This window comes from Arvicola amphibius, chromosome 6 (genome assembly GCF_903992535.2).
Source record: "Arvicola amphibius chromosome 6, mArvAmp1.2, whole genome shotgun sequence".
Taxonomy (NCBI): domain Eukaryota; kingdom Metazoa; phylum Chordata; class Mammalia; order Rodentia; family Cricetidae; genus Arvicola; species Arvicola amphibius.
The window spans coordinates 107,875,702-107,896,148 of record NC_052052.2 but is presented as its reverse complement, the minus strand read 5'-3'; the positions used below and the strand labels follow the sequence as shown (position 1 = coordinate 107,896,148).

The following is a 20,447-nucleotide window of genomic DNA, read 5'->3' as shown; positions in this document are numbered from 1 at the left end:
GCCCCTCCAGTTCCGAGTTTCGACTGGTTCACGGGTCCGTCCGTCGTCTCCGGCGGAGGGTGCATCTTGGCAGAGAAGGGGCGGAGCTCGCGGAGGAAGTCTGCAGCCGTCTCCGCTCACTGTCTGAGCCGAAGGAGGGGTTTGCTGGTCGGGGGAAGGCTGGATGTCCAGCGGCACCGACCGGGTGGTGTCGGCGGCGGGGTCCTGAGCCGGGCCACCATAGTGCGTGAGATCGTGGACTTGGCGTGGGGTGCGAGCCGGGCAAACTTCACCTTGTGGGGCCCAGCGCAGGGGTCTCGGCCTCGGGGGTGGGGCCCGAGCTGAGGGTGGGTGTAGGAGGTGGCCGCGCCCGCGATGGTCAGGTGTGGGCCTGCTGGTGCAGGCCCAGGGCTCTCTGCAGACCGGTTCCCCTACGCGGCTCCCTGAGGCTCCGGAAGGGGCAGCACTCGAGAAGTAGCCTCTGCTGCTGGCATGCCTGACTTGGCTACATTGTAATGTTGTTTTTGACCTTGGGCGAGTCATTGTGTTCTGCTCCCGACGTTTGTGTTTGCCTTGGTAGTCTGCCACCCCTTCACCTGCTACAACCTGAACAGGTGATGATTCAGGGGATGGAAGAAGGCCTGGGGGGCCTTTGGAGGACTCATTGAGATCCGAGCAATCTTTGTTGGATTCCTTTCGAGGAACTGGACATGTAACCTGATGATGTTTTTGTTTGTTTGAGGAATAAAATGGAAGTTGTTGCTGTCGGGCCTAAAAGCAAGTTCTCTGCATTTAGCATGCACTCTGGTTCACAAAGTGTCTGTCATTGTCTGTTCCATAAACAGCCCATAGGCAGCCTGGTTTTAGAGGCGAGGACATTAAGAGCTAATGAAGTTAGTGATTTTTTTTTTAACCACGTTTTGGGAAGTTGAGGCATCTGGTAGTTTCAAACTTTTTGTCTCTTTGCATGGTATGTGGTTGTAAGTTCCAGCACAGGAGAAGCTGAAGCAGGAGGACCTTGAGTTTGAGGCTAGCCTGGGCTACCTACTCCTTCCGTACAAATGATGGGCTTTTGCCTTCTATCTCTAGTTTCCCATCCTTTAAACAAAACTGAGACCTGTGGTTCACAAAAGGATGAAATATTTGAAATCCAGGACAATTGATTATTTAATTAATGTTCCAAATAAGATTCTGGCCCTCCTCTGTGTTATGAATTTGCTGAGGTATGTGTTTTCCTTTGCGGAGATGGGGGCAGAATCTGTGAACCTGCTCCACAGTCCTAGAGATCTGGAGAGGAGTGGGTATTTGTGCATTAAGCTTGTGAATAGGGCTATTGCTGCTCTGTCTGGTTGAGCTGCCCATTTCTTTAGTGAAGTACTTTGGAGTCTGTGGCCTGGGCCTTTACTGTCTCAATTTTCATTTGCTCTTATTGGAATTGGAATTTTCTACCTGACTTTTGTTGTATTTCGTGGATCTGTGGCACTTGGGTGTTGCCCTTGAAGAACCCATTCCTTAACATGTTTCCTGACTTGTGAATACATAAAACTATTTGGATTCTAATTTCAAATGTGTTACTATCTTTTTTTTTTCTTCTATTTTTCCAGGCTGACTTTAGTTCAGAGACACATTTAGATTCTGTCTTTGCTCTCCTGGCTGTGAAATAACTTCTAGAACTTATCACCAAAACCAGCTCTTATATTGTCATTGGCCAGTAGCATGCTTTTTGAAGACTGCTCTTACGTTTCATAGAACTTTTCTGGAGCTTACCTGGGTATTCCCTTAAAAACAAAGACAGAACCTTTAAAAACGATGATCTGGATATGGTGCACACACTTGCCCTCCCTGCACTTAGCCGGACCTTGTTCTAAGACCCTACCTCAGCAGAGCAAAGCAAACCAACCAACAACCAAAACACAACACACAAGAAAAAACCCTGAAAACATTTTTATTTATTATTATTATTTGTTGGTATTGTTGTTGTTTGAGACAGGATTTCTCTGTGTAATAGCTCTGACTGTCCTGGAATTTGCTCTGTAGACAAGGCTGGCCTCAAACCCACAGAGATCCGCCTGCCTCTGCCTTCAGAGTGCTGGGATTAAAGGCGTGTGCCACCATGCCTGGTGAAAAATTATTTTTAAAATTGAAAATTCTCTCTGGGGAAAAATGATTAAACCAGCTATTTCTCCTTTGCTTGTGTGTGTGTGTGTGTGTGTGTGTGTGTCTATGTGTGTTTGTTTGTGTGTGTGGTTTTTTGAGACAGGATTTCTTTGTAGCTTTGGTGCCTGTCCTGGAACTAGCTCTTGTAGACCAGGCTGGCCTCAAATTTACAAAGATCCGCCTGCCTCTGCCTCCCGAGTGCTGGGATTAAAGGCGTGCACCACCACCGCCCAGCTCTGCTTTTTTTTTAACATTTATTTATTTATTATGTATACAATATTCTCAGTATTCTATCTGCATGTATGCCTGCAGGCCAGAAGAGGGCACCAGATCTCATTACAGATGGTTGTGAGCCACCATGTGGTTGCTGGGAATTGAACTCAGGACCTTTGGAAGAGCAGGCAGTGCTCTTAACCACTGAGCCATCTCTCCAGCCCCTCTCCTTTGCTTTTTAACATAGCTAATGATGCCATTTCTCTTACTGCTCCATAAGAAATGTCAGTTATCCTTGATTTTTCTCTTAGTCTTATCACCTTGTTGATACTCACCTGTCCTTTCTATCCCGCTTCTGCTCTCAGGCCCTCTCCAATTCCTGCTTAGCTTGGTACCATGACTTTCTCATTTGTTTTGCTGACAATCTCCATGTCTATCTAAACTTGATTGTGTAATGACCTAGCTTTAAAAACTACATGATACTCTGAATTGCCTATGCACATTTTATTTTTTAACATGTCCCCAAATACATGGTAACATTTTAATTCTTGTGCCCTCAAACACTATGGTACCTAAGTTTGTAAAAACACACTCCTACAGCTTAAATCACATATTGACCCTCATACACTGAGAGTGGGAGACTTCTTTTTTTTATTAGTCATTTTTTGAAATTTATTTTACGTAACAACCACAGTTCTCCCCACCCCCAAACACATCCCTTCCACCCTTCCATCCACTCCTCTTCCATCTCCATTCAGATGGGGTAAAAGGCCAATTTCTTTCTTGTTTTTGTTTGTTTTTTCGAGACAGCGTTTCTCTGTAGCTTTGGAGCCTGGCCTGGAACAAGCTGTTGTTGACCAGGCTGGCCTCGAACTCACAGAGATCTGCCTGAAAAGCCAATTTCTTTAGCAGTATATAAGAGGACCTTTGTAGTCTCTGGCTCCAAGTTCATTTTCCAGCCTTGTTATCTATCATTTCCTATTAGTTAGCTTTTTATTCTGAAGAAATGAGACTTTTCTGTCACATGGTGCTTTGCTATGCCTTTGTTTTTTCTCATATTGTTTTCTTTTGCCTAGCTGAATCCCATTCGTCATTTACGACTTGACTCTTCATGGAGCTTCTTCCAATGAACCTAATTATATTTACTACCATAGGCCCTTATGTGTGTATTTATGTAGTGCTTGGATTGCTGTATGTTTAGCAATTTGTGTTTGTTTTGTTGGCTGCCTTATGGTCAGGCTTGCTTACTTTTGTATGCTCTCCAATGTCTAAAATAGCATTAGCAACAAGGATCCCATAAGGCATGCTCTCATGAAGTTCATAGTAAATCTGAGATGTGGTAGATACACGAAGAGACTGAGGAGGAAATGCATAGTAGAAAAAGGTTTTCAAATACATAAAAGCATATTGTGGACAGAAAATAGTGAACTTCCTTTTTGTTTCTTTTCTGTCATTCCTTCTGAGGAACACAGAATAAACAGCCGAGCCTATCCTTTCTTGCTGTAATAAATGGATGCTGTTCTTAAGGAAGTAGTAGGCACCTCAGGGTATGAGGTGACTGCAAAAGATTGAGGCTTCTGAGCTGGGAAGATGGATGGCTCAATTGGTAAAGTGCTTGCCAGTCAAGCATGAGGACCTAAAGTGGATCCTTAGCACCACATAAATAGCCGTGCATTCCCATGTATGCCTTCTAATCTCAGCACTGGGGAGACAAGACAGGTACCACGGGCTTGCTAACCAGCCAGTCTAGCAAAGATTGGGCCAGCTGACGTGGACCTTTGCGTTTAGAGGAACAGGATGTGGTGGCTGGTAGGTTCTGTCTTTACAGGGACATTGAAAGCCAGAAAGGGGAATGAGAACGGCCTGTGATGTCTTCCTCTTCCTGTGTTTCCTAGTTTGTTTCTGTTTTGTTTTGTTTTGTGTTTTTTTCTTTTTGCTCTGTTTTTGTTTAGTGACATTTCTCTTGCAGTTAATGTTTTTAGAATATATCAGCTATCTTTGGTTGTGACAGTGTTGTTGTCTTAATGGTATAAGACTTCAACTTGAGGGTTTTTGGTGAAGTCTTATTGCATAGTTCAGGCTAGCCTTCAGTTCTTGAGTACTAGGATTCGTTATGAATCCTTTTTTAAAAATTGTTTTTATTGAGCTGTATTTTTTTTTCCGGTTTCTTCCCTTCTCCCCTCCCCCTTTCTACCCTCTTCCATGATTACAACACTCCCATTTACTCAGGAGATCTTGTCTTTTTCTATTTCTCACGTGGATTAGATCCATGTATGTCTCTCTTAGGGTCCTCTTTGTTGTCTAGGTTCTTTGGGGTTGTGAATTCTAGGCTGATTTTTCTTTGCTTTATGTCTAAAAGTCACTTATGAGTGAGTACGTATGATATTTGTCTTTAATTATATATCTTTATGTCCCACTAACTTAACATTTTTCCAACCTCCTGTAAAGTTTTCTGGACCTAGAAGAGGAGAATGTTAGAGTGGAAAGCACAGCAGACCAAGGAGTCAGAAAAACCAAGTTCTGGTGCTGGTATTATTAGTTAGGAAAAAATACGAAGTGTGTGTGTGTGTGTGTGTGTGTGTGTGTGTGTGTGTGTGTGTTTGTGTGTAGTGTGTACACATCGGCGTGTGCAGGTGCTTGTAGAGGCCAAAAGAGGGCATTGGTCACCCCGGAGCTGGAATTACAAGCCACTGTGAGCTGCCCAACATGGATGCTGGGAACTGAATTCTGGTCATCTCCGAGAGCTGCCAGGGCTCTTTACCACTGAGCCATCTCCAGCCCCTGGTGCCCTTGCTCAGCTGTGACTTGGAGCAGGTCTTTGCTGAGCCCCAGTTTCATTGAAGAATCTTGTGATTACTTTGCAGATGACGTGAGAGCCTTAAGGAGCTGTAAGATGGTGGAGGCCAGCACAGCCCCCGCTGTGGAAGGCAGGCCTATAGCTGTGCAGCTCTTCATCCATTTAACAGTTTATTTATGGTGTTACATATGGAGGGTGCTGGGTATTAGTAAATTCCTCATTTCCCCTTCCCACTAAATCTTACAGAAAACATTTAGCTTCAGAGTAGAAACATTAAACTGTCATTACATAAATAATTGCTAAAATATAATACAATGAAGATCTATAAAAACAATAATCTCTATAAGGTATACTTTAATAAATATTTATGAAAGCATTATAAGCATCTCAGAAATGTACAGAGTAGTTGTGTTATTGCTAAGTACTTCCTGGCTTAAGAGGATCCTTAGAGTTGAGGGATAACACAGTTAACCATATTTATTTGGACTCAGTTTTACTGGCTGTCATTGGACTTTTCAAATACCAGAATCATGATAATAATGGACTCTGTTGCACTGCACCTGTGTTACCTCCACAGGCGACACCAGGGTCAGGTTTCTGTCTACCTAAACATCTTCAGAGCCCATCCATCAGAAAATTGTGCAAGGCATGAGGAAAGCTACCAAGGAGAGGTAGGTTGGCACTGTTCTCTAATTAGCAAAGTTAGATTTGGTGTCCAGAGCAGTGTTCTCTCCAGTTAGGAACCTTGTACTATGGAGTTGTCTTGTTTTGTTTGCTTGGTTGGTTGATTTTGTTTTTTAATTTTAAAAGCAAGTATTTAATGATGAGAAGTTAACTCTACATCTTGTCCATTTATATCTATAGTCTGTAAATTCTAGAGAGTTTTTAGTATGAATAATAAAGACAAAGGGACAACAGGATTATTTGGTGTTGGTTTCAAGTAATCCTGGAATTATTAGCATATAGTTTGTTGCAATAACAAATAGCTCCAAATAGGAAATGACCTCATGGTAAAACTTTTATTTTTAAATCACATAGCAATCTAAAATGGTTCCAGATGGTGGTAGCTCATGGGTGTTTGGTGGAGGAGGTTCTTTTTAAAGCAATAATTTTAAGAACCCAGGCTGCTTGGAGAATTCTTCCCCAGGGTGTTCTTTGAACAAAAAGCCATAGGTGTTCTAGAGTGTTCTAATGGCATCCAGAGGAATCAGCCCGTTTAACTTGGTGTGGGAAAAATAGGGGCAGAACTCGCAGAGGCACACACCCTTTTATGTGCCTGGCATTGATAAGGGCCCAGGCTTAAAGCGAGGTCAGCTGCATCCGAAGCAAAATGTGCGGAGGGTTGTGCAAAGGAAAAGGAGCAATAAGTAGCCTGGGCCACAAAATCCTTAAGTTTCTCTTTTTGTGACTTGTTTTATAAATTGATTTTCAATAAAAAAGTAAAAAATGAAGTCAGATAAATGAAAGTCTAATCGTCGGTTACAGTAAAAAAAATCCTTTTTGTTCAACAGATGAGTAAATGTCTGCTATTGTAGTGCTGTGCTGTGTACTTTGAGGGTTAAATGATAGTGAGACCTAGTCTTTGTCCAGTAGCAGAGTCTCGGTGATGAGCATAGTTCAGGGCAGGCTGACAGCAGTCTAATCTCCAGCAGAGGACCTGCTTAAGGAAAGAAGTTTGGGCGGAGTGGGGTGGGATATCTTAGACCATTGTTCTGGTTATTTTACTGTTGCTATGGTAACAGCATGACCAAAAGGAAAGGATTTATTTCATGTTACACTTCAGAGTTCATCATCAAGGGAAGCAGGGCGGGATCTCAAGGCAGGAACTGAAGCAGAGACCAGAGGAACCTTGCCTTTTGACTTGCTCAATGGCAGCTACCTTTCTTATACTGAAGATGGAACCACCCACGGTGGGTTATGGGCCATTCCGCATCAATTAGCAATCAAGCAAATGGCCCACGGACCTGCCTACCAGCCAATCTGATAGAGGCAGTCCTTTAACTTAGGGTTCCTCTTCCCAGGTGACTCTTGGTTGGGTCAAGTTGACAATAAAAACTAACCATACAACCATGGTCAAAATGCAGAGCTCTGATGATCTGGGGGAAAGGCCAGACTCCAAGGAAAGACCCCATCTTAGAGTCAGATAACAAAGACCAGGAAGTTGAGGTGCCAGTGGTCCACAGACCCAGGGCTAAATGCCATCTAGCAGAGATAGAAGGAACTAGGGTGGAGACAGAACAAAGATACCAAAAGAAAGCCACCCCATAAAAAGGAATATGAAAATGGGTATACTTAAGCCTGAACAAAATTGTATTTGACAAGATTTTTTATATATATTCTCTTTTCCCCATGTCCTCACCTGAGGGGTTTGCCACATTCCTGTTAGTGTGCTGGTGCTTTGGGAAGAGGGGTATAAATGTACACAGGCAACGAGGGGCTGGTTTGCACACCTGGGGCGCCTGTGCTTTGAAAAGCTTCAGAAGCAATTCTAATGTCTCTCCATCCTGGTGAGTGGAGGAACCCCAGTGGTCTTCATCGTGAAGCACTCTCATGTGTCCTTTTATGGACTCCCGGGCAGCTTGTAACAACAAATGCCCCTTCAAAGAGGTGGAGAGTGCACTTGCTGTGTAAGGAAGGAGGAAGGCCATTATTCTGGTAACTTTGAAAAATTTATGCATTTGGATGGGTTTAATACTCTATTTGAATTGTTTCTTCAAAATCATACTAAGAAAATTAGAATTTTAGTGTATTTAAATTACCCAGAACACTGATGCTTCTGAAATAAGGTTTATATACTTTTAAGGAGACACTCTTTGACACATATGTAGAGAGGTGGGTATTGGCAATTCTTACACAAACATGCATTATCTCCTTTTGTGGATTCAGAGCAGCATGTTGTTAGCCTGTGCTCATAGGCTGTAGTAATACAATACATTTTGCTAGGGCAGTCTCTCATGGGCTTGGAGGAGGTGTTAAATGACTTCACTCCAGAGGACTTCTGGTTCCCTGTCAGTGCATTACAATACTTACCTCAGAGACTTGGGATACAAACTTAGCCTTCTGACACTAGTTGCAGCTAGGGGTTATTTCACAGAGATATATAAATCCAATGGAAATTCGTCTCTGCCCTGCCAGTCATGACATTTCCTACCACACCTAAAGTATAATAGAGAAAACTTCCTGCATACAGAAGCCAGATCTCCTCTAAGTGTGCCTCCCCCACTTAACTATTTATTAACCTTAGCTCCTTCCTATGATGGCTTCATGCCAGAACATATAAGGATGTACCAGAACATGTGGGAGGCACAACACTATTCTAACATTCTCATTAGCGCCTTCATTCTTGTGCCTTTGTTATGGTTCTGTAAACATTTAATCAAAAGCTTTTGCTTTTGTGGTTTGGGGATTGAACCCAAGGCTTTGCACATGGTGGGCAATTATTTTACTTCTAAATTGCATCTGTGACCCTTGGATTTTCTTTCATAAGGTCTTAATCCCATTCATGGGGCTATACCCTTATTACTTAATCATTCAGGTGTCCCTTCTCCCCTTTCTTGACAGAGTCTCATGTAGCTCATGACAAAGTTGACCTCTCTTTAGAGAGCCGGCCTCCTGTCTCGACCTCCCAAATGCTGGGATTCCAAACATGCACCACCACACCTGGCTAGTCCTGATTCTTATTGGTAGCGTCACGTTGGTGGTTAGGATCTCAATGTAAGAATTTGGGGAATACACAAGCATTCAGTCCCCAGGAATGTACTAAGTTTCTGCCACTGTGTTCCATATAGAGGGTACAGTGAAAAAGGCAATGTGTTTTGATTCCTAGACATATGATTAAGACATATATCTAGTTAATGGTGTTGTTAATTAGGGGTTGGGATGAAGCCATTTTTACCTGCTTTATAGAAATGTCCCAAGGTTGCTGCTAGATGTGCATGTATGCAGATGTAGAGGAATTTGTTGATCCAGTCTGTTTTGTATTTCTCACGTTAGTCTATAAATCAGAGATTGTATTGTAGATTTGGGTAAGCATTGGAATTCTTAACTGATAAGTGTGGTAATTGGTTATGTTTCTCTTCATTGATTCTCAGAAGCTTTCTATTATCTGACTTATTCCACTCAGCGAAGCATGTGACTGGCCCCATGGTGCTAGATCATATAAATAGAGTAATGCTTGTCTTCTTGGTGATTTTCATGAAAGCGTCTCCTGCCCAGGCCAGTTGATGTGAGTATCTTCTGGCTAGTGGTAGCTATTCTCTGATATCATCTGTATTGTGTGTGTTTGTGTAAATGTGAATGTGTGCGTGCCTTGTCAGGCATGTGCAGAGTGCATGTGGAGGTCAAAGGACAGGTGTGAAGTAGTTCTCTTCTACCATGGGTGCTGGGATACAATTCCAGTTTTTCAGGCTTACAAGGCAAGCGTTTTTATCCACCCAGTAATCTCGCCTGCCATTGTTAAAATAACAATCAGAATTTACATTCATTGTTACTCTCAAATACAAAGCTTTTTAATATAGAAAAAAATTAACTTTTTTTTGATACCTTACAGGTGAATGCAACGTGGTGTTTAGTGAACAGAGGTTTTTACAAAACTAGTAGTTGAAAGGATGTTTTATTTTCTTTGTTTCATTTTTGTTTCTTTTTTTGAGACGGGTCGCACTATGTAGCCCTGACTGGCTTGACACTCACTATGTAGACTAGGTTGTCCTTGAGCCCATCAAACCCCACCAGCCTCTGCTTCCCCAGTACTGGGATTAGATACGTGGTTTTCTGTTTGTAAGTATGGGGCTGAGTCTTATTGCTTGCTGTTGTTGGAGGTATTTCTAGGAACACAAGATTGGCTGCAGTTGGGCTGCCACGCACTTCTAGTTTTTATCTTCCTACATTTTCTTCAAATTAGATAAGCTTTGCTAAATAGAAGAAGTAGGTAGGTAACTTTGCATATGATTCTGACATTTCTCTGTATATTTTCTCATCAATCAAGGCCCCTCTGAGATAAGAGTTATTGACCTAAGTCAGAACTACCCAGTGCTTTCTTCATCAGAGTCATGTGTGCATTCTGTTTTGGTGCCCAACACGGCGTGCTGCCATCCAAACTGAGGTAGTCTAAGGTCTCCAACATCCTTTTAGGCAGTTTTATACAACTATTAGTGTGTACAGAAATAATTTTTAGACGTCTTAGAGTATTCATGGAGTTTAATTTTTAATAACTTATATTAAAACTTCAAAGAGTTAACTGCAGTTGGGAAGGGTGATTTCTCAGCTGGCTGGGTAATGAGCAGGAGAAGTCATAGAGAGTGTGATCTGTAGTTATACTTAGGATTATATATTTTGAAGCCCAGGTCCTCAGTATATGTTTCTCTGGAGCATGCACATGTGTGTCTGTGTGTCTGTGTGTGTCTGTGTCTGTCTGTCTCCTGGTGCACACACACAGGAATCACAGCAGCCAGAAGTTGATTCAGGTGTCTCACTTATCACTCTCTACCTTACTTTGTGATACATTGTCTTTCACTGAGCCTAGAGTTGGCAGACTTGGCTGGATAGGCTGGTCATTGAGCTCTGGGGATCCTTCTGTCTTAGCCTCCCCCAGTTAGGACCACAGCCCTAAGTTGCCATACCTATTTTTTTGTTTTTTGTTTTTTTTAAAAAATATGGGTTCTAGGGATATGAACCCTGGTCCTCATACTTGTCTTTTTTAAAAGTTGCAATTTAAAAGAAGTACTTTAATTTATTCCATTGCTTTGATAGAAAGTAAGCTATAAAATTTTTCACTTTGACAGAGAGGAGGATCTCTGAGTTCCAGGCCAGCCAAGGCAACATAGTAAGCCCCTATCTCCACACAAAAGCAAGCAAACAAAAACAAACAAACAAACGAACCCAAACTTTTATTTTTAAAATAAAGATATAGCCAACTTTTTTTTTTTTTTTTTCTTTTTTTGGCTATTGCAGAAATGTGGCTTAAATGAAGGTCGGGAAAGTTGCTAGTTTGTTATATTAATGGTGACTTCTTTTGTATCATATTCCCTCACCCCTTAAGGCCTCTTCCCTCTTTTCTCTCATGGACCCTTTCGCTTCCTGACCTCTACAGACTCCAAATTAGAGACATAAATCTAAAAGTTCAAAGTGAGGATCCACAATTTGAGAGTCAATGTGCAGTGTTTGTCTTTAGGCTGTGACAACTTCTTTTTGAATGTTTCATGACTAAATCTTCTATAAAATGCGTTACACTTTTTAAGTAGTTAAATAAAAGAAAATGCCACTTCAGGATCATAAAATGTCTTTTATGAGTGCTGCTTTACATTCTCCTATCTAAACATTAAACAGGCTTGAAGATTGGGTGTGTTCAAGGAGGTGGTGGCCATAAACGTTCTTAAATTCTAAGAAATGTATGCTTAGTCATGGAACTCATAGAGAAGAGAAAGGCTGGTTGTGGTGTGATGCTCAGTCTATAATTCACTGGCAAGCGTCTGTGTTTGGAGGAACTAACAAGTATCCCATGTCTTCTGTTCATTCCGAAACAGTGAGACGATTCAAGCGGAAGCATCTTACAGCAACTGACTGCCAGCATTTGGCCCGGAAACATTTGGCCGCGACTCAGCCCTTCAGTCAGAGATGGACAAACAGAGACCCGAACCATGGCCTCTATCCTAGACCCAGAAGAAAAGGAGGCGATAGAGGTATGTCTTCAGAAAAGTATCTTCTGTTTCAAGGTCTGTAGTTGGTGTGACCTTTGAATGTCTTCTAGTTCATATAAGTGTTTGTAAATGTCACTGCTTGATTTTACAGACCTGTTAGAATGGCTTGACACTTGTATTCATTTTTTTGTATGTTTGCCATGGAAGTTATGTCCTTCTATAATGTTAGAGCCCAAGAGACCCTGTCAGCATACCTAGTTATAAAGTAATAAAAGACATGGACCGCTGTCACTGTTCCTCCAGTCCTCCAGGCTGCGAGCAGGTGCTACATCCCCGCTCTTTCTGCTCACAAGCTTCTCAGCCTCCAGAGCAGCTGGATCACAGGCCTGCACTTCCCCCAGTGCTTCTCCAGTTGTGCCCTTGCCTCTTGGTACCTGGTCTGTCCAGTAAGCTTAATACCCTTAGATGTGATGCTCTTCTGTCCTGCCACAGCGATTCCTAAGAGCCTGTTGAGTTGTCTTCCTGTCACTACAGTGGACTCACACCACACCTGACAGATCTGTTTGTGTTTGTGTTTGTTTGCTTTTGGTTTTGGTTTCTTTTGTTAATTTAAAAACTTTAGTGTTTTTTTTTTTTTTGATTGGTTTGTGATGTTTATCCTTTTTAATGGAATACAGTGTGGTAATTTGATACAGTGTATAATGCATAATGATCAAATATGGGTCACTAATTAATCTCTTTAATTTTAATAATATTAATACATGAAAGTCGACTTCCAGCAATTTGATTTTTCTTGTCATCCCTCCTTATATCAGACAAATTCTTACTTTTGTTAATACCTGTTTTAAAATCTTTAGATCACATTTCCTAATTTCAGAATCCAATCTAGTTTAAATAATTCATAGTTTTCAATTTGGGGACCGCTATAACCAATTCTGTGAGGCAGTTTCAGACTTAATTTTACGTTCTGAAGTTTAGTTTGCTTTGTGTGGATAAGACAACCTATCACCTGTCTTGTTAGTTCCTCGGGCCTCTGCTGCTGAGTGCATTGACTGACTTTGGCAATTAGACATCTCTGGGGGGGCTGGAGAGATGATTCAGGGGCTAGAGAGATCGCTCAGAGGTTAAGAGCACTGGTTGCTCTTCCAGAGAACCCGAGTTCAATTCCCAGCACCCACATAGCAGCTCACAACTGTCTGTAACTCTAGTTCCAGGGAATCCGACAGCCTCACACAGGCATTCATGCAGACAAAAACATCAGTGCACATAAAATAAATAAAAAGAAATAAATTAAAAAAAAGAAGTATCTAGATTTAGCCTGGCCTTACACTCTGGTCTTTTATATTGTTTTGGAAGCAGTTATAGTTGATGTCCCTCTTCCTAATATAACATATATTTCAAGTCTGTTAATTCATTTAAAGGCTAATTCTGGTTTCAATTCATTCTCTGTGTTTTTGAAGTAAGAATTTTGCTTTACCATTTAGGACGGAACCATATATATTGTTCGACACTGATACTTTATTTAGAGAAAGCTGTAGTGATGTCTGAGATTATTGTTGTTTGGGCTCTCTCTAGAAAGGTGGTGAGCTCAGGGGCGGTTACTTCATAGTCCTCTCAAAAAATAGATGCACTTAGGAGTTCTGATTGAGTCCACATGAAGAAGAGACTGGGTGTCATGCTAATAAAATGAGAAAATTTTAGCTCTTTGTTTTAAAAACGACAGATTCACAGTAGGGTATTGATGAAGGATATTTCTTTCTGCTGGGGGAGGTGTGGACTTGCTGTGGTGGGAGCAAACCTGGAAGCTGCATTGTGCTGGAGTGCAGATGGGAGCAGTCACTTCTTACCTGTCTGCACACCCAGGTGTCCAGTGTGCAGCATCTGACCTTATTCATGTATACGCTTACGGTAGTGTTGGTCAGTACACAGCAGTTGTCTCTTGCAAAATACGTGTCTGGTTATTTTTTTATTAGCCAGTTATAAGACCTCCTGACGCATAAGCACACCAATATCCCTTTTCTGTTAACATAGGTAAACAAGTAGTCTTATATGTGTCTACTGTGGGTCAGCAGCCACTGATTTGTTTTTTTCTTGTTCTGTTTGGGTTCTCTCTACAGGTCGGGGACATCAGAGATTAATTACTGACTTCTTCCTAGCTGAATACCAGCACTGTACCAATGACATGGCCAAAAGCAATTCTGTTGACCGGGACAGTTGTCAGGACTCTAAGAGTGATATGATTTTTCCTGCCGAGAGCAGCTGTACTTTGCCTCAGCACGATAATGGAGAAGAGAGGCTGGGCTCTCCAGGGTCTGCTCTTCCTGCCAGGAAACGGTCTCGTTCCTTTGAGGAAGAGAGTAATAAAGCTGCAGAGGCCAGCCAGTGGGCTGGAGGTACCAAGAAGACTCCACGCCCTCATTTCTACTCACCGTGCACAAGGCTTAGGGAGGTCAGGCAAGAAGCAGAGGATGCTTTGTCACAGTGCTCTACGGAGTCTAGAGAATCTGGCCAGGACATTGAGGACATTGGTCCTGATCCCTTTCCTGACTCATGCTATGGCCTCCTTGGAACTTTGCCTTGCCAGGAAGCACCCAGCCACATTTGTAGGCTGCCTAGTGAAGTCCTGAGGCACATCTTTGCCTTCCTCCCAGTGGAAGACCTCTACTGGAACCTTAGCTTGGTGTGCCACCTGTGGAGGGAAATCATCAGTGACCCACTGGTAAGTTAGGTGCTCCCTCGAGCAGCACAGATTAGCCCCACTTAGTGCAGGTGTCTGAGGAGACGACCTTCCCAAAGTGGTCGTTTCCATTGGCTTCATGAATACCGTGCTAACTTCCCAGGCTTCTGGGGCCATCTAGGCTTATCCTGCTGAATCTTCCAGAACCCTTACTTACTTCTCATAGTTCTGTTCTCTCTGAAGCACATGATTTGTTGTGTCCTGATAATAGACTGCTCATTTGGCCCACCATACAATGTCATTTCCCATCCCACTTAGAGTAAGGTTGCCATACCTGACTTGTTGCTGTCTTACTTCTTCAAGGCTCATCAGCTGGACAGACTGTGCCTTCCCATCCTGTCCCATTGACGTTCATCACTTCCTTTCTGCCGTTACAGCAGATTGTGCACCTGGCAGTGTAATCCTGCTATGGTAATCGATCTTAGTAACCCATTCTCTTCCATGCCTTCTTCTCTTCCCTGTTTGAATCACTTGACATTTCTATTTTCTGGGCACAGACTGGGAAAAGGGACTGCCTGTCTTTCTGACTTCTCTACTTTTTTGTACAGTCATGCTGGAAAAAGGACTTTCAGACTCTCCTCTTTCCATCAGGGAGGTGGGTAGCTGCTCCCTATAGAATTGTTATTATTCTTTTAGTCTTTTGTTTTACCTGGATATTGATAATTTTTTTTGTTTGTATTTTTTCAACATGATGTTTAGGGTAAGCTTAGTTTTCAGAGCACTCCGTTGAATGCTTTCTTTGATCGTTCATGACACTCTTGATTTTCTTTCTCTTTTTCTTGTGGTGACCCAAACATGATCAATAGCATTTATGGTACAATGCATCATGTTACTTTGTAGTATAGTGACAGCTGTCCAGCTGCTAAGTGTAACCTTCATACTAAGCCTCACAGTTTTAGATCTCAGAGATCCCTGAGCTGAATTTTGTACAGTCCAAAACAGGAAAGATAATTTTTTCTTCTGAGTACAAAAGATATTGGGAGAAGTATCTTGTCATTTTAGCATTCTACTGTGGGGTTTTACTTAGTTCTTGATTTCTGAGAAGTGTTTTTATGATTTTAGATGTGAACCCTGTTTGCTTATACTATTTCTGTCAACTAAATGGCCAACTCTCTTGTATGAGCTTAGTACTGGTGGTGGGGGATAAGTAAGGGCTTTTTGTTTGCAAAGATTTCTTGGAACCATAGCCAAGCTTGCACTTCTCTCCTAAATTGTTATAGCAATGCCATTCTGATCATCGGCAACAACAGTTCAATGTCTTTATTTTCAGTAGTCTGCCATGGCTTGCAAATTCTCGTAGCATCTATGTCTGGCTCTCATGTTATGCCAGTATTGGACTCACCAAAGGAATTCGGCACTTTTCCCTTCTTGTCAGTCTTTTTGGCAGAGTGTGAGGCATGCAGGTGTTGATTGTTCGTTAAATGTTCTGTAGGATTCCCTAGTGAAGCCATCTGGTTCTTTGTGATGGAAGGTTTGATTTTTAATTCTATTTCTTTACTTATTATTCTTTCAAAATTTCTGTTTCTATTATTCAGACTTGGTAGGATGAGTGTTTCTAGGAATTTATCTGTTTTTCCCCTTGTAATATTTTTACTTCTATGGCATTAATTTTAATGTTCCTTTCATTTTTCTTAGTTGATCTAGCTAAGGATTGTTATTAGTATCATTGCTGTTGCTCCTGCTGTTTTCAGGCAGTCTCTTTATGTATTCCAGACTACCTTCAAACTCTTTATCCTCCTGCGTCCATATCCCCAGTCCTGGTTACAGATGTGCACTGCTGTGCCCAGTTCTTCTGCCCGACTCTTTGTAATTTCTTTCTTCTGCTGGTTTTGAGTTTAGCTCCTTTTTTGTTGTTCTTTGAGATATGTAGGTAGTTTACTCTTTTCAGATCTTTTTCAGTGCTAAGGATTGAACCTATGCCTTGCACATTCTAGGCAAATGTGCTACCATTGATGTTGTACCAAATGCTCAATCCTTCTCTGTTATAAAAAGAAGCATTTTACCTGTACACTTGCTGCCCAGCACTATTTTGAGAGTAAGTTTTGCTGTATTGTGTCTCTGTTTCCTGTCTTAGGGTACTTTCTTTGTGATTTATTCTTTGACCCATTGGTTATTCCAAGGTTGCACAGTGTAGCCAGATGCACTGATATGTGCCTGTATCCCAGCACTAGGGAGATGGTGGTAGGAGGACCATGTGTTCAAGATCAGCCTCAGCTATACATAATTAATACCAGGCCAGCCTCCACTACATGATGACACTTTATTTCAAGAACAGGAATGCCTGGTTTAAGTTGTAGGTAGTGTGGTTTTCCAGATGCCATGATTTATTGTGTCCTCTTGTTGTTACTGTAAAGATTCATGGTTTAATTTCAGCCATTTTTATTGATTGACTGGCTTTATGACCCAGAATGTGATCCAACATGAAGAATGTTCATGTAGCTTGGGATGAGTATGGATTTTACTCCTGTTGGATGGAACATATGTTTGGATCTGTTAGGTTCAGTAGTCTTAGTGCTCTTCAAATCCAGCATCTCCTTGCACGTCTCTGCCATCTGCTTCTTCCTTCAGTTCTGTCGGTGTTTACTTCACATCTATGCACCCTAGCACATGGAGTTACTCTCTCTCTGTCACCACGTCTTGGTGAAGATGTCACTGTGTAGCATTCGCATTCCATAATTTCTTCCTTTGTGTCATATGGCAGCTGTTGATCTAAGGTCAGGATGGCTTTTGGAGCTTGGAAGTGCTGCTTACCTGATGCTACAGATAAGAAAACCACAGTGCTAGCTTCCCCAGGTCCTGTGACATTTGTGTCAGAGCCAAGACTCAGGCTCGTACAGTGTTTCTCCCTGGCCTGCCCAGCTTCAGATCGGGAGCTATCCTTGCTTTGCACTTGGTAGAAGGTTTTCTTGTTGGTTGGCCCGGTCTTCATAGGAATCATGGCCGTGATGTTATTTCACTTTGTTTTTCAACTACATAGTTCATTCCTTGGAAAAAGCTATATCATCGATACTTGATAAACGAAGAGCAGGCTGTCAGCAAAGTGGACGGCATTCTCTTGAGCCATGGCATAGAAAAGGACTCAGACTTATGTGTGCTGAACCTCATACGGTGAGTGTCTTTCCTCCTGTTTGGGAGACAGTTTTCAAAGTCGTTCCTCATGTGTCTTTGCTCACGATTGTCTTCCTTCCAGACTCATTTCCTGTTTTTTACAGATACATAGCCACCACCAAATGCTCTCCAAGTGTAGACCCTGAGAGGGTGCTGTGGAGCCTGAGGGATCACCCTCTGCTTTTGGAGGCTGAGGCGTGCATGCGTCAACAACTACCTGACCTCTATGCAGCTGCTGGGGTATGTGAGTAAGAGGCTGTGCGGGTACTGTGAGGGATGGTGACATCATTTCTCCCTAGAAGCGTTGGTAATTAAGATTAGTTGAAGATTGTGTGTATTTTCACATTTTCAATTGAATCTCTGAGTAGCGTTAATCTTGTTAACGGTCTCTTTGAGAAATAAAAGGCCCATTTGCAGCCTCTTGAGTTTGGAGGGAAGTTTACAAGACATTTGGTCTGTTCTGTTGAGGAGTCCTCTGAGATATTCCTGAATGCTAGTTAGCCCCTGTGAACACTTGGAGTGTTATAAATAATATAAGCTAGACAGTGGTGACACACGTCTTTAATCCAACCAGAGGCAGGTCATCTCTGATTTTGAGGCCAGCCCAGTCTTCAGAGCAAGTTCCAGGACAGCCAAGACTACAACAGGGAAACCCTGTCTCAAAAACCAAAACAACACCCCCCCCTCCAAAAAAAACCCACAACCCAATATATGTATTTATATTATTTTATGTGGATGTGTGGCTAAGGGTAGGTCTGCACATGTGTGCAAAAGCTTGTGGAGGTCTGAAGAGATCCCATGAACTGGAGTTACAGGCAATTGTGCGCTGCCATGTAGGTGCTGGGAACTGACCCTGGGTCCTCTACAAGAACAGCCATTTCTCTAGCCCTTAAGGTGGCTCTCCCCTTGTTGACACACTGGGTAATTTGAAAGGGGCAGAGAGATTAAAGGCCTTACTACAGATACATGGTAAAATAAGAAGCTGGAAATGTCTATCAGTTTCTTCACTAGTTTTCAGTTTGTGACTGGGTCTGGCTTCTCTTCCTGTCCTTTATACCTCTCTTTGAAGGGCATTAATGTCTGGGCCTTGGTGGCTGCCATGGTGCTCCTCTCCAGCTGCGTGAACGACATTCAGTCCCTGCTGTTCTGCCTCAGGAGACCCAGTTCCACAGTGACCATGCCAGATATCACCGAGACCTTATACTGCATAGCTGTGCTCCTTTACGCCATGAGGGAGAAGGGGATCAACATCAGCAATAGGTACCACCCTGGAGGAGGGGATGCTATGATGAAGGGCAGGGCCCTGGACTTGCCCTGCTCCTCCTTTCTCCCTGTGAAGAGTATAAGGGGCCTGGGCTGTGGAAATGCATTTCCTAGTGCTTTGTGAATACCATGTGCCTGTCAACTAAGATTTCTTCACAGACTTTCCATGTTCTTGGGTGTTGAAGCTGTAGGTGAAGGTGAGCTGCCTCCTGTATTCACACCTGGCTACGTTTTCCTAGGAAAACGTTAGCATTTTTTCTTCCCTGCTCACTTTCAGAGCAGACCACGGGAATTAGTGACTGTATCTTCTTAATGGGAGAAAAGCCTCAAGTGTTGGTTTCTTATTCAGAGTTATCTTGACAGTGATAAAATATGCAAAGATAAGTAGCAAGCTTGTCCAGGCACAAGAGTACTTGCAGTGAAAGTACTTCATTCGGAGCTTGCACACAGTAGGAGGCGCTTGAGGGGTTGGTGTGTGTTGTAATGGGAGGCGAGCAGAGCACTGTGAGAGGGGCCACGGGGAGCATCGTTTTAGATACTGTGAGCAAACACTTCTCTGAGGAAGGCCAAATGTCAAAGAGGAACCTCCATTTGTTGTTTGAGAAAGAGCATTTGAAGAGAGAGAATAGGTAGTTTAACGGCCCAAAGTTGGCATGAATTTGATAAATACCAGGGAAGTCCAGTGTGGCAGTAGTGCATTGAATATGGGAGAAACTCGTGCAAGATTAGGAGAGATGTCTGGGGACCAGGGGAGAGAAGATCTTTAAAATCCCGAGTATGGGTGTTATATATGGAATGACCTGCCCTCTCATCTGAAGTGGTGAAGATAGGCAGCCATCATGCAACCAGATCTAGAGAAGCAGAAACCCAGAGGGTTTCTCCTGTAGGAAAAGACTGGCGCCTGGGACTAGTGAGTCCCGAGAGAAGCACAGCAGTGCCCTGTCATCCTGGTAAGATAGTGCAGATTGTTCTCCAACAATGCCCTGTCACTTTATTCCCAAGTTATGTTCAGTTTGTTAGCTGTTATGTTCTAGCCCACTCCATGGCATTGAGGCCTGGAGCAAGAAGTTCTGTAAGATTCCACCAAGACAAATGATCAGATGAAGAACAGTGTCCTCTTAAGCAAATGTATACTTACAATGTATACTTATATTCTGTGTGCATGTGGACACTGTAACAGGACCATAGACCAGGTTACTTAAGCCACTGACATTTGCTTTCCTGTCCTTTTGGAGGCTGGAGATCCAAGAACAAGGTGGGAAGATTGGGTTCCTACGTCTTCTCTGTATCCCAGCAAGAGAGAGCGCGGGGCAGGGGAGACAGAGCACTTGACATTGTGTCTCTTCTGATAAAAATGATAGTTGTAGTGGATCTATCTATCCACTAACAACTGAATCTTAGTTCTCTCTTTCCTTCCTTTCTTCCAATAGTCACTTTTGGTATTAGGGCTTCAGCTTTTGAATTTCAGGGGGCACAGTTTAGTCCATAGTAGTGCGGTATGTTGATCTGGTTGTATGTCCAGCCCATGAAATGTTATTAAACATACCTTTCATCAAAA

The 20,447-nt window shown here is 42.6% G+C and overlaps 1 protein-coding gene across 8 annotated transcripts in view; it reads left to right on the top strand.

The window, feature by feature from the left end:
* The window catches only part of Fbh1 (F-box DNA helicase 1), a 40,796-nt gene that overhangs the window by 784 nt on the left and 19,565 nt on the right, over window positions 1-20,447 (top strand). For 3 of the 8 annotated variants that reach the window (XM_038332391.2, XM_038332385.2, XM_038332384.2), the window contains exons 2-6: window positions 11,668-11,823; window positions 13,899-14,500; window positions 17,496-17,626; window positions 17,731-17,866; window positions 18,696-18,886. In XM_038332391.2, coding sequence (XP_038188319.1) covers window positions 13,964-14,500; window positions 17,496-17,626; window positions 17,731-17,866; window positions 18,696-18,886 — 995 coding nt within the window. In that variant the 5' untranslated portion in view covers window positions 11,668-11,823; window positions 13,899-13,963. Of the gene's footprint in view, window positions 1-81; window positions 251-5,723; window positions 5,818-9,237; window positions 9,372-11,667; window positions 11,824-13,898; window positions 14,501-17,495; window positions 17,627-17,730; window positions 17,867-18,695; window positions 18,887-20,447 lie in introns of those variants that run through there. The other 5 variants (XM_038332388.2, XM_038332390.2, XM_038332389.2 and 2 more) reach the window with 5 other exon arrangements.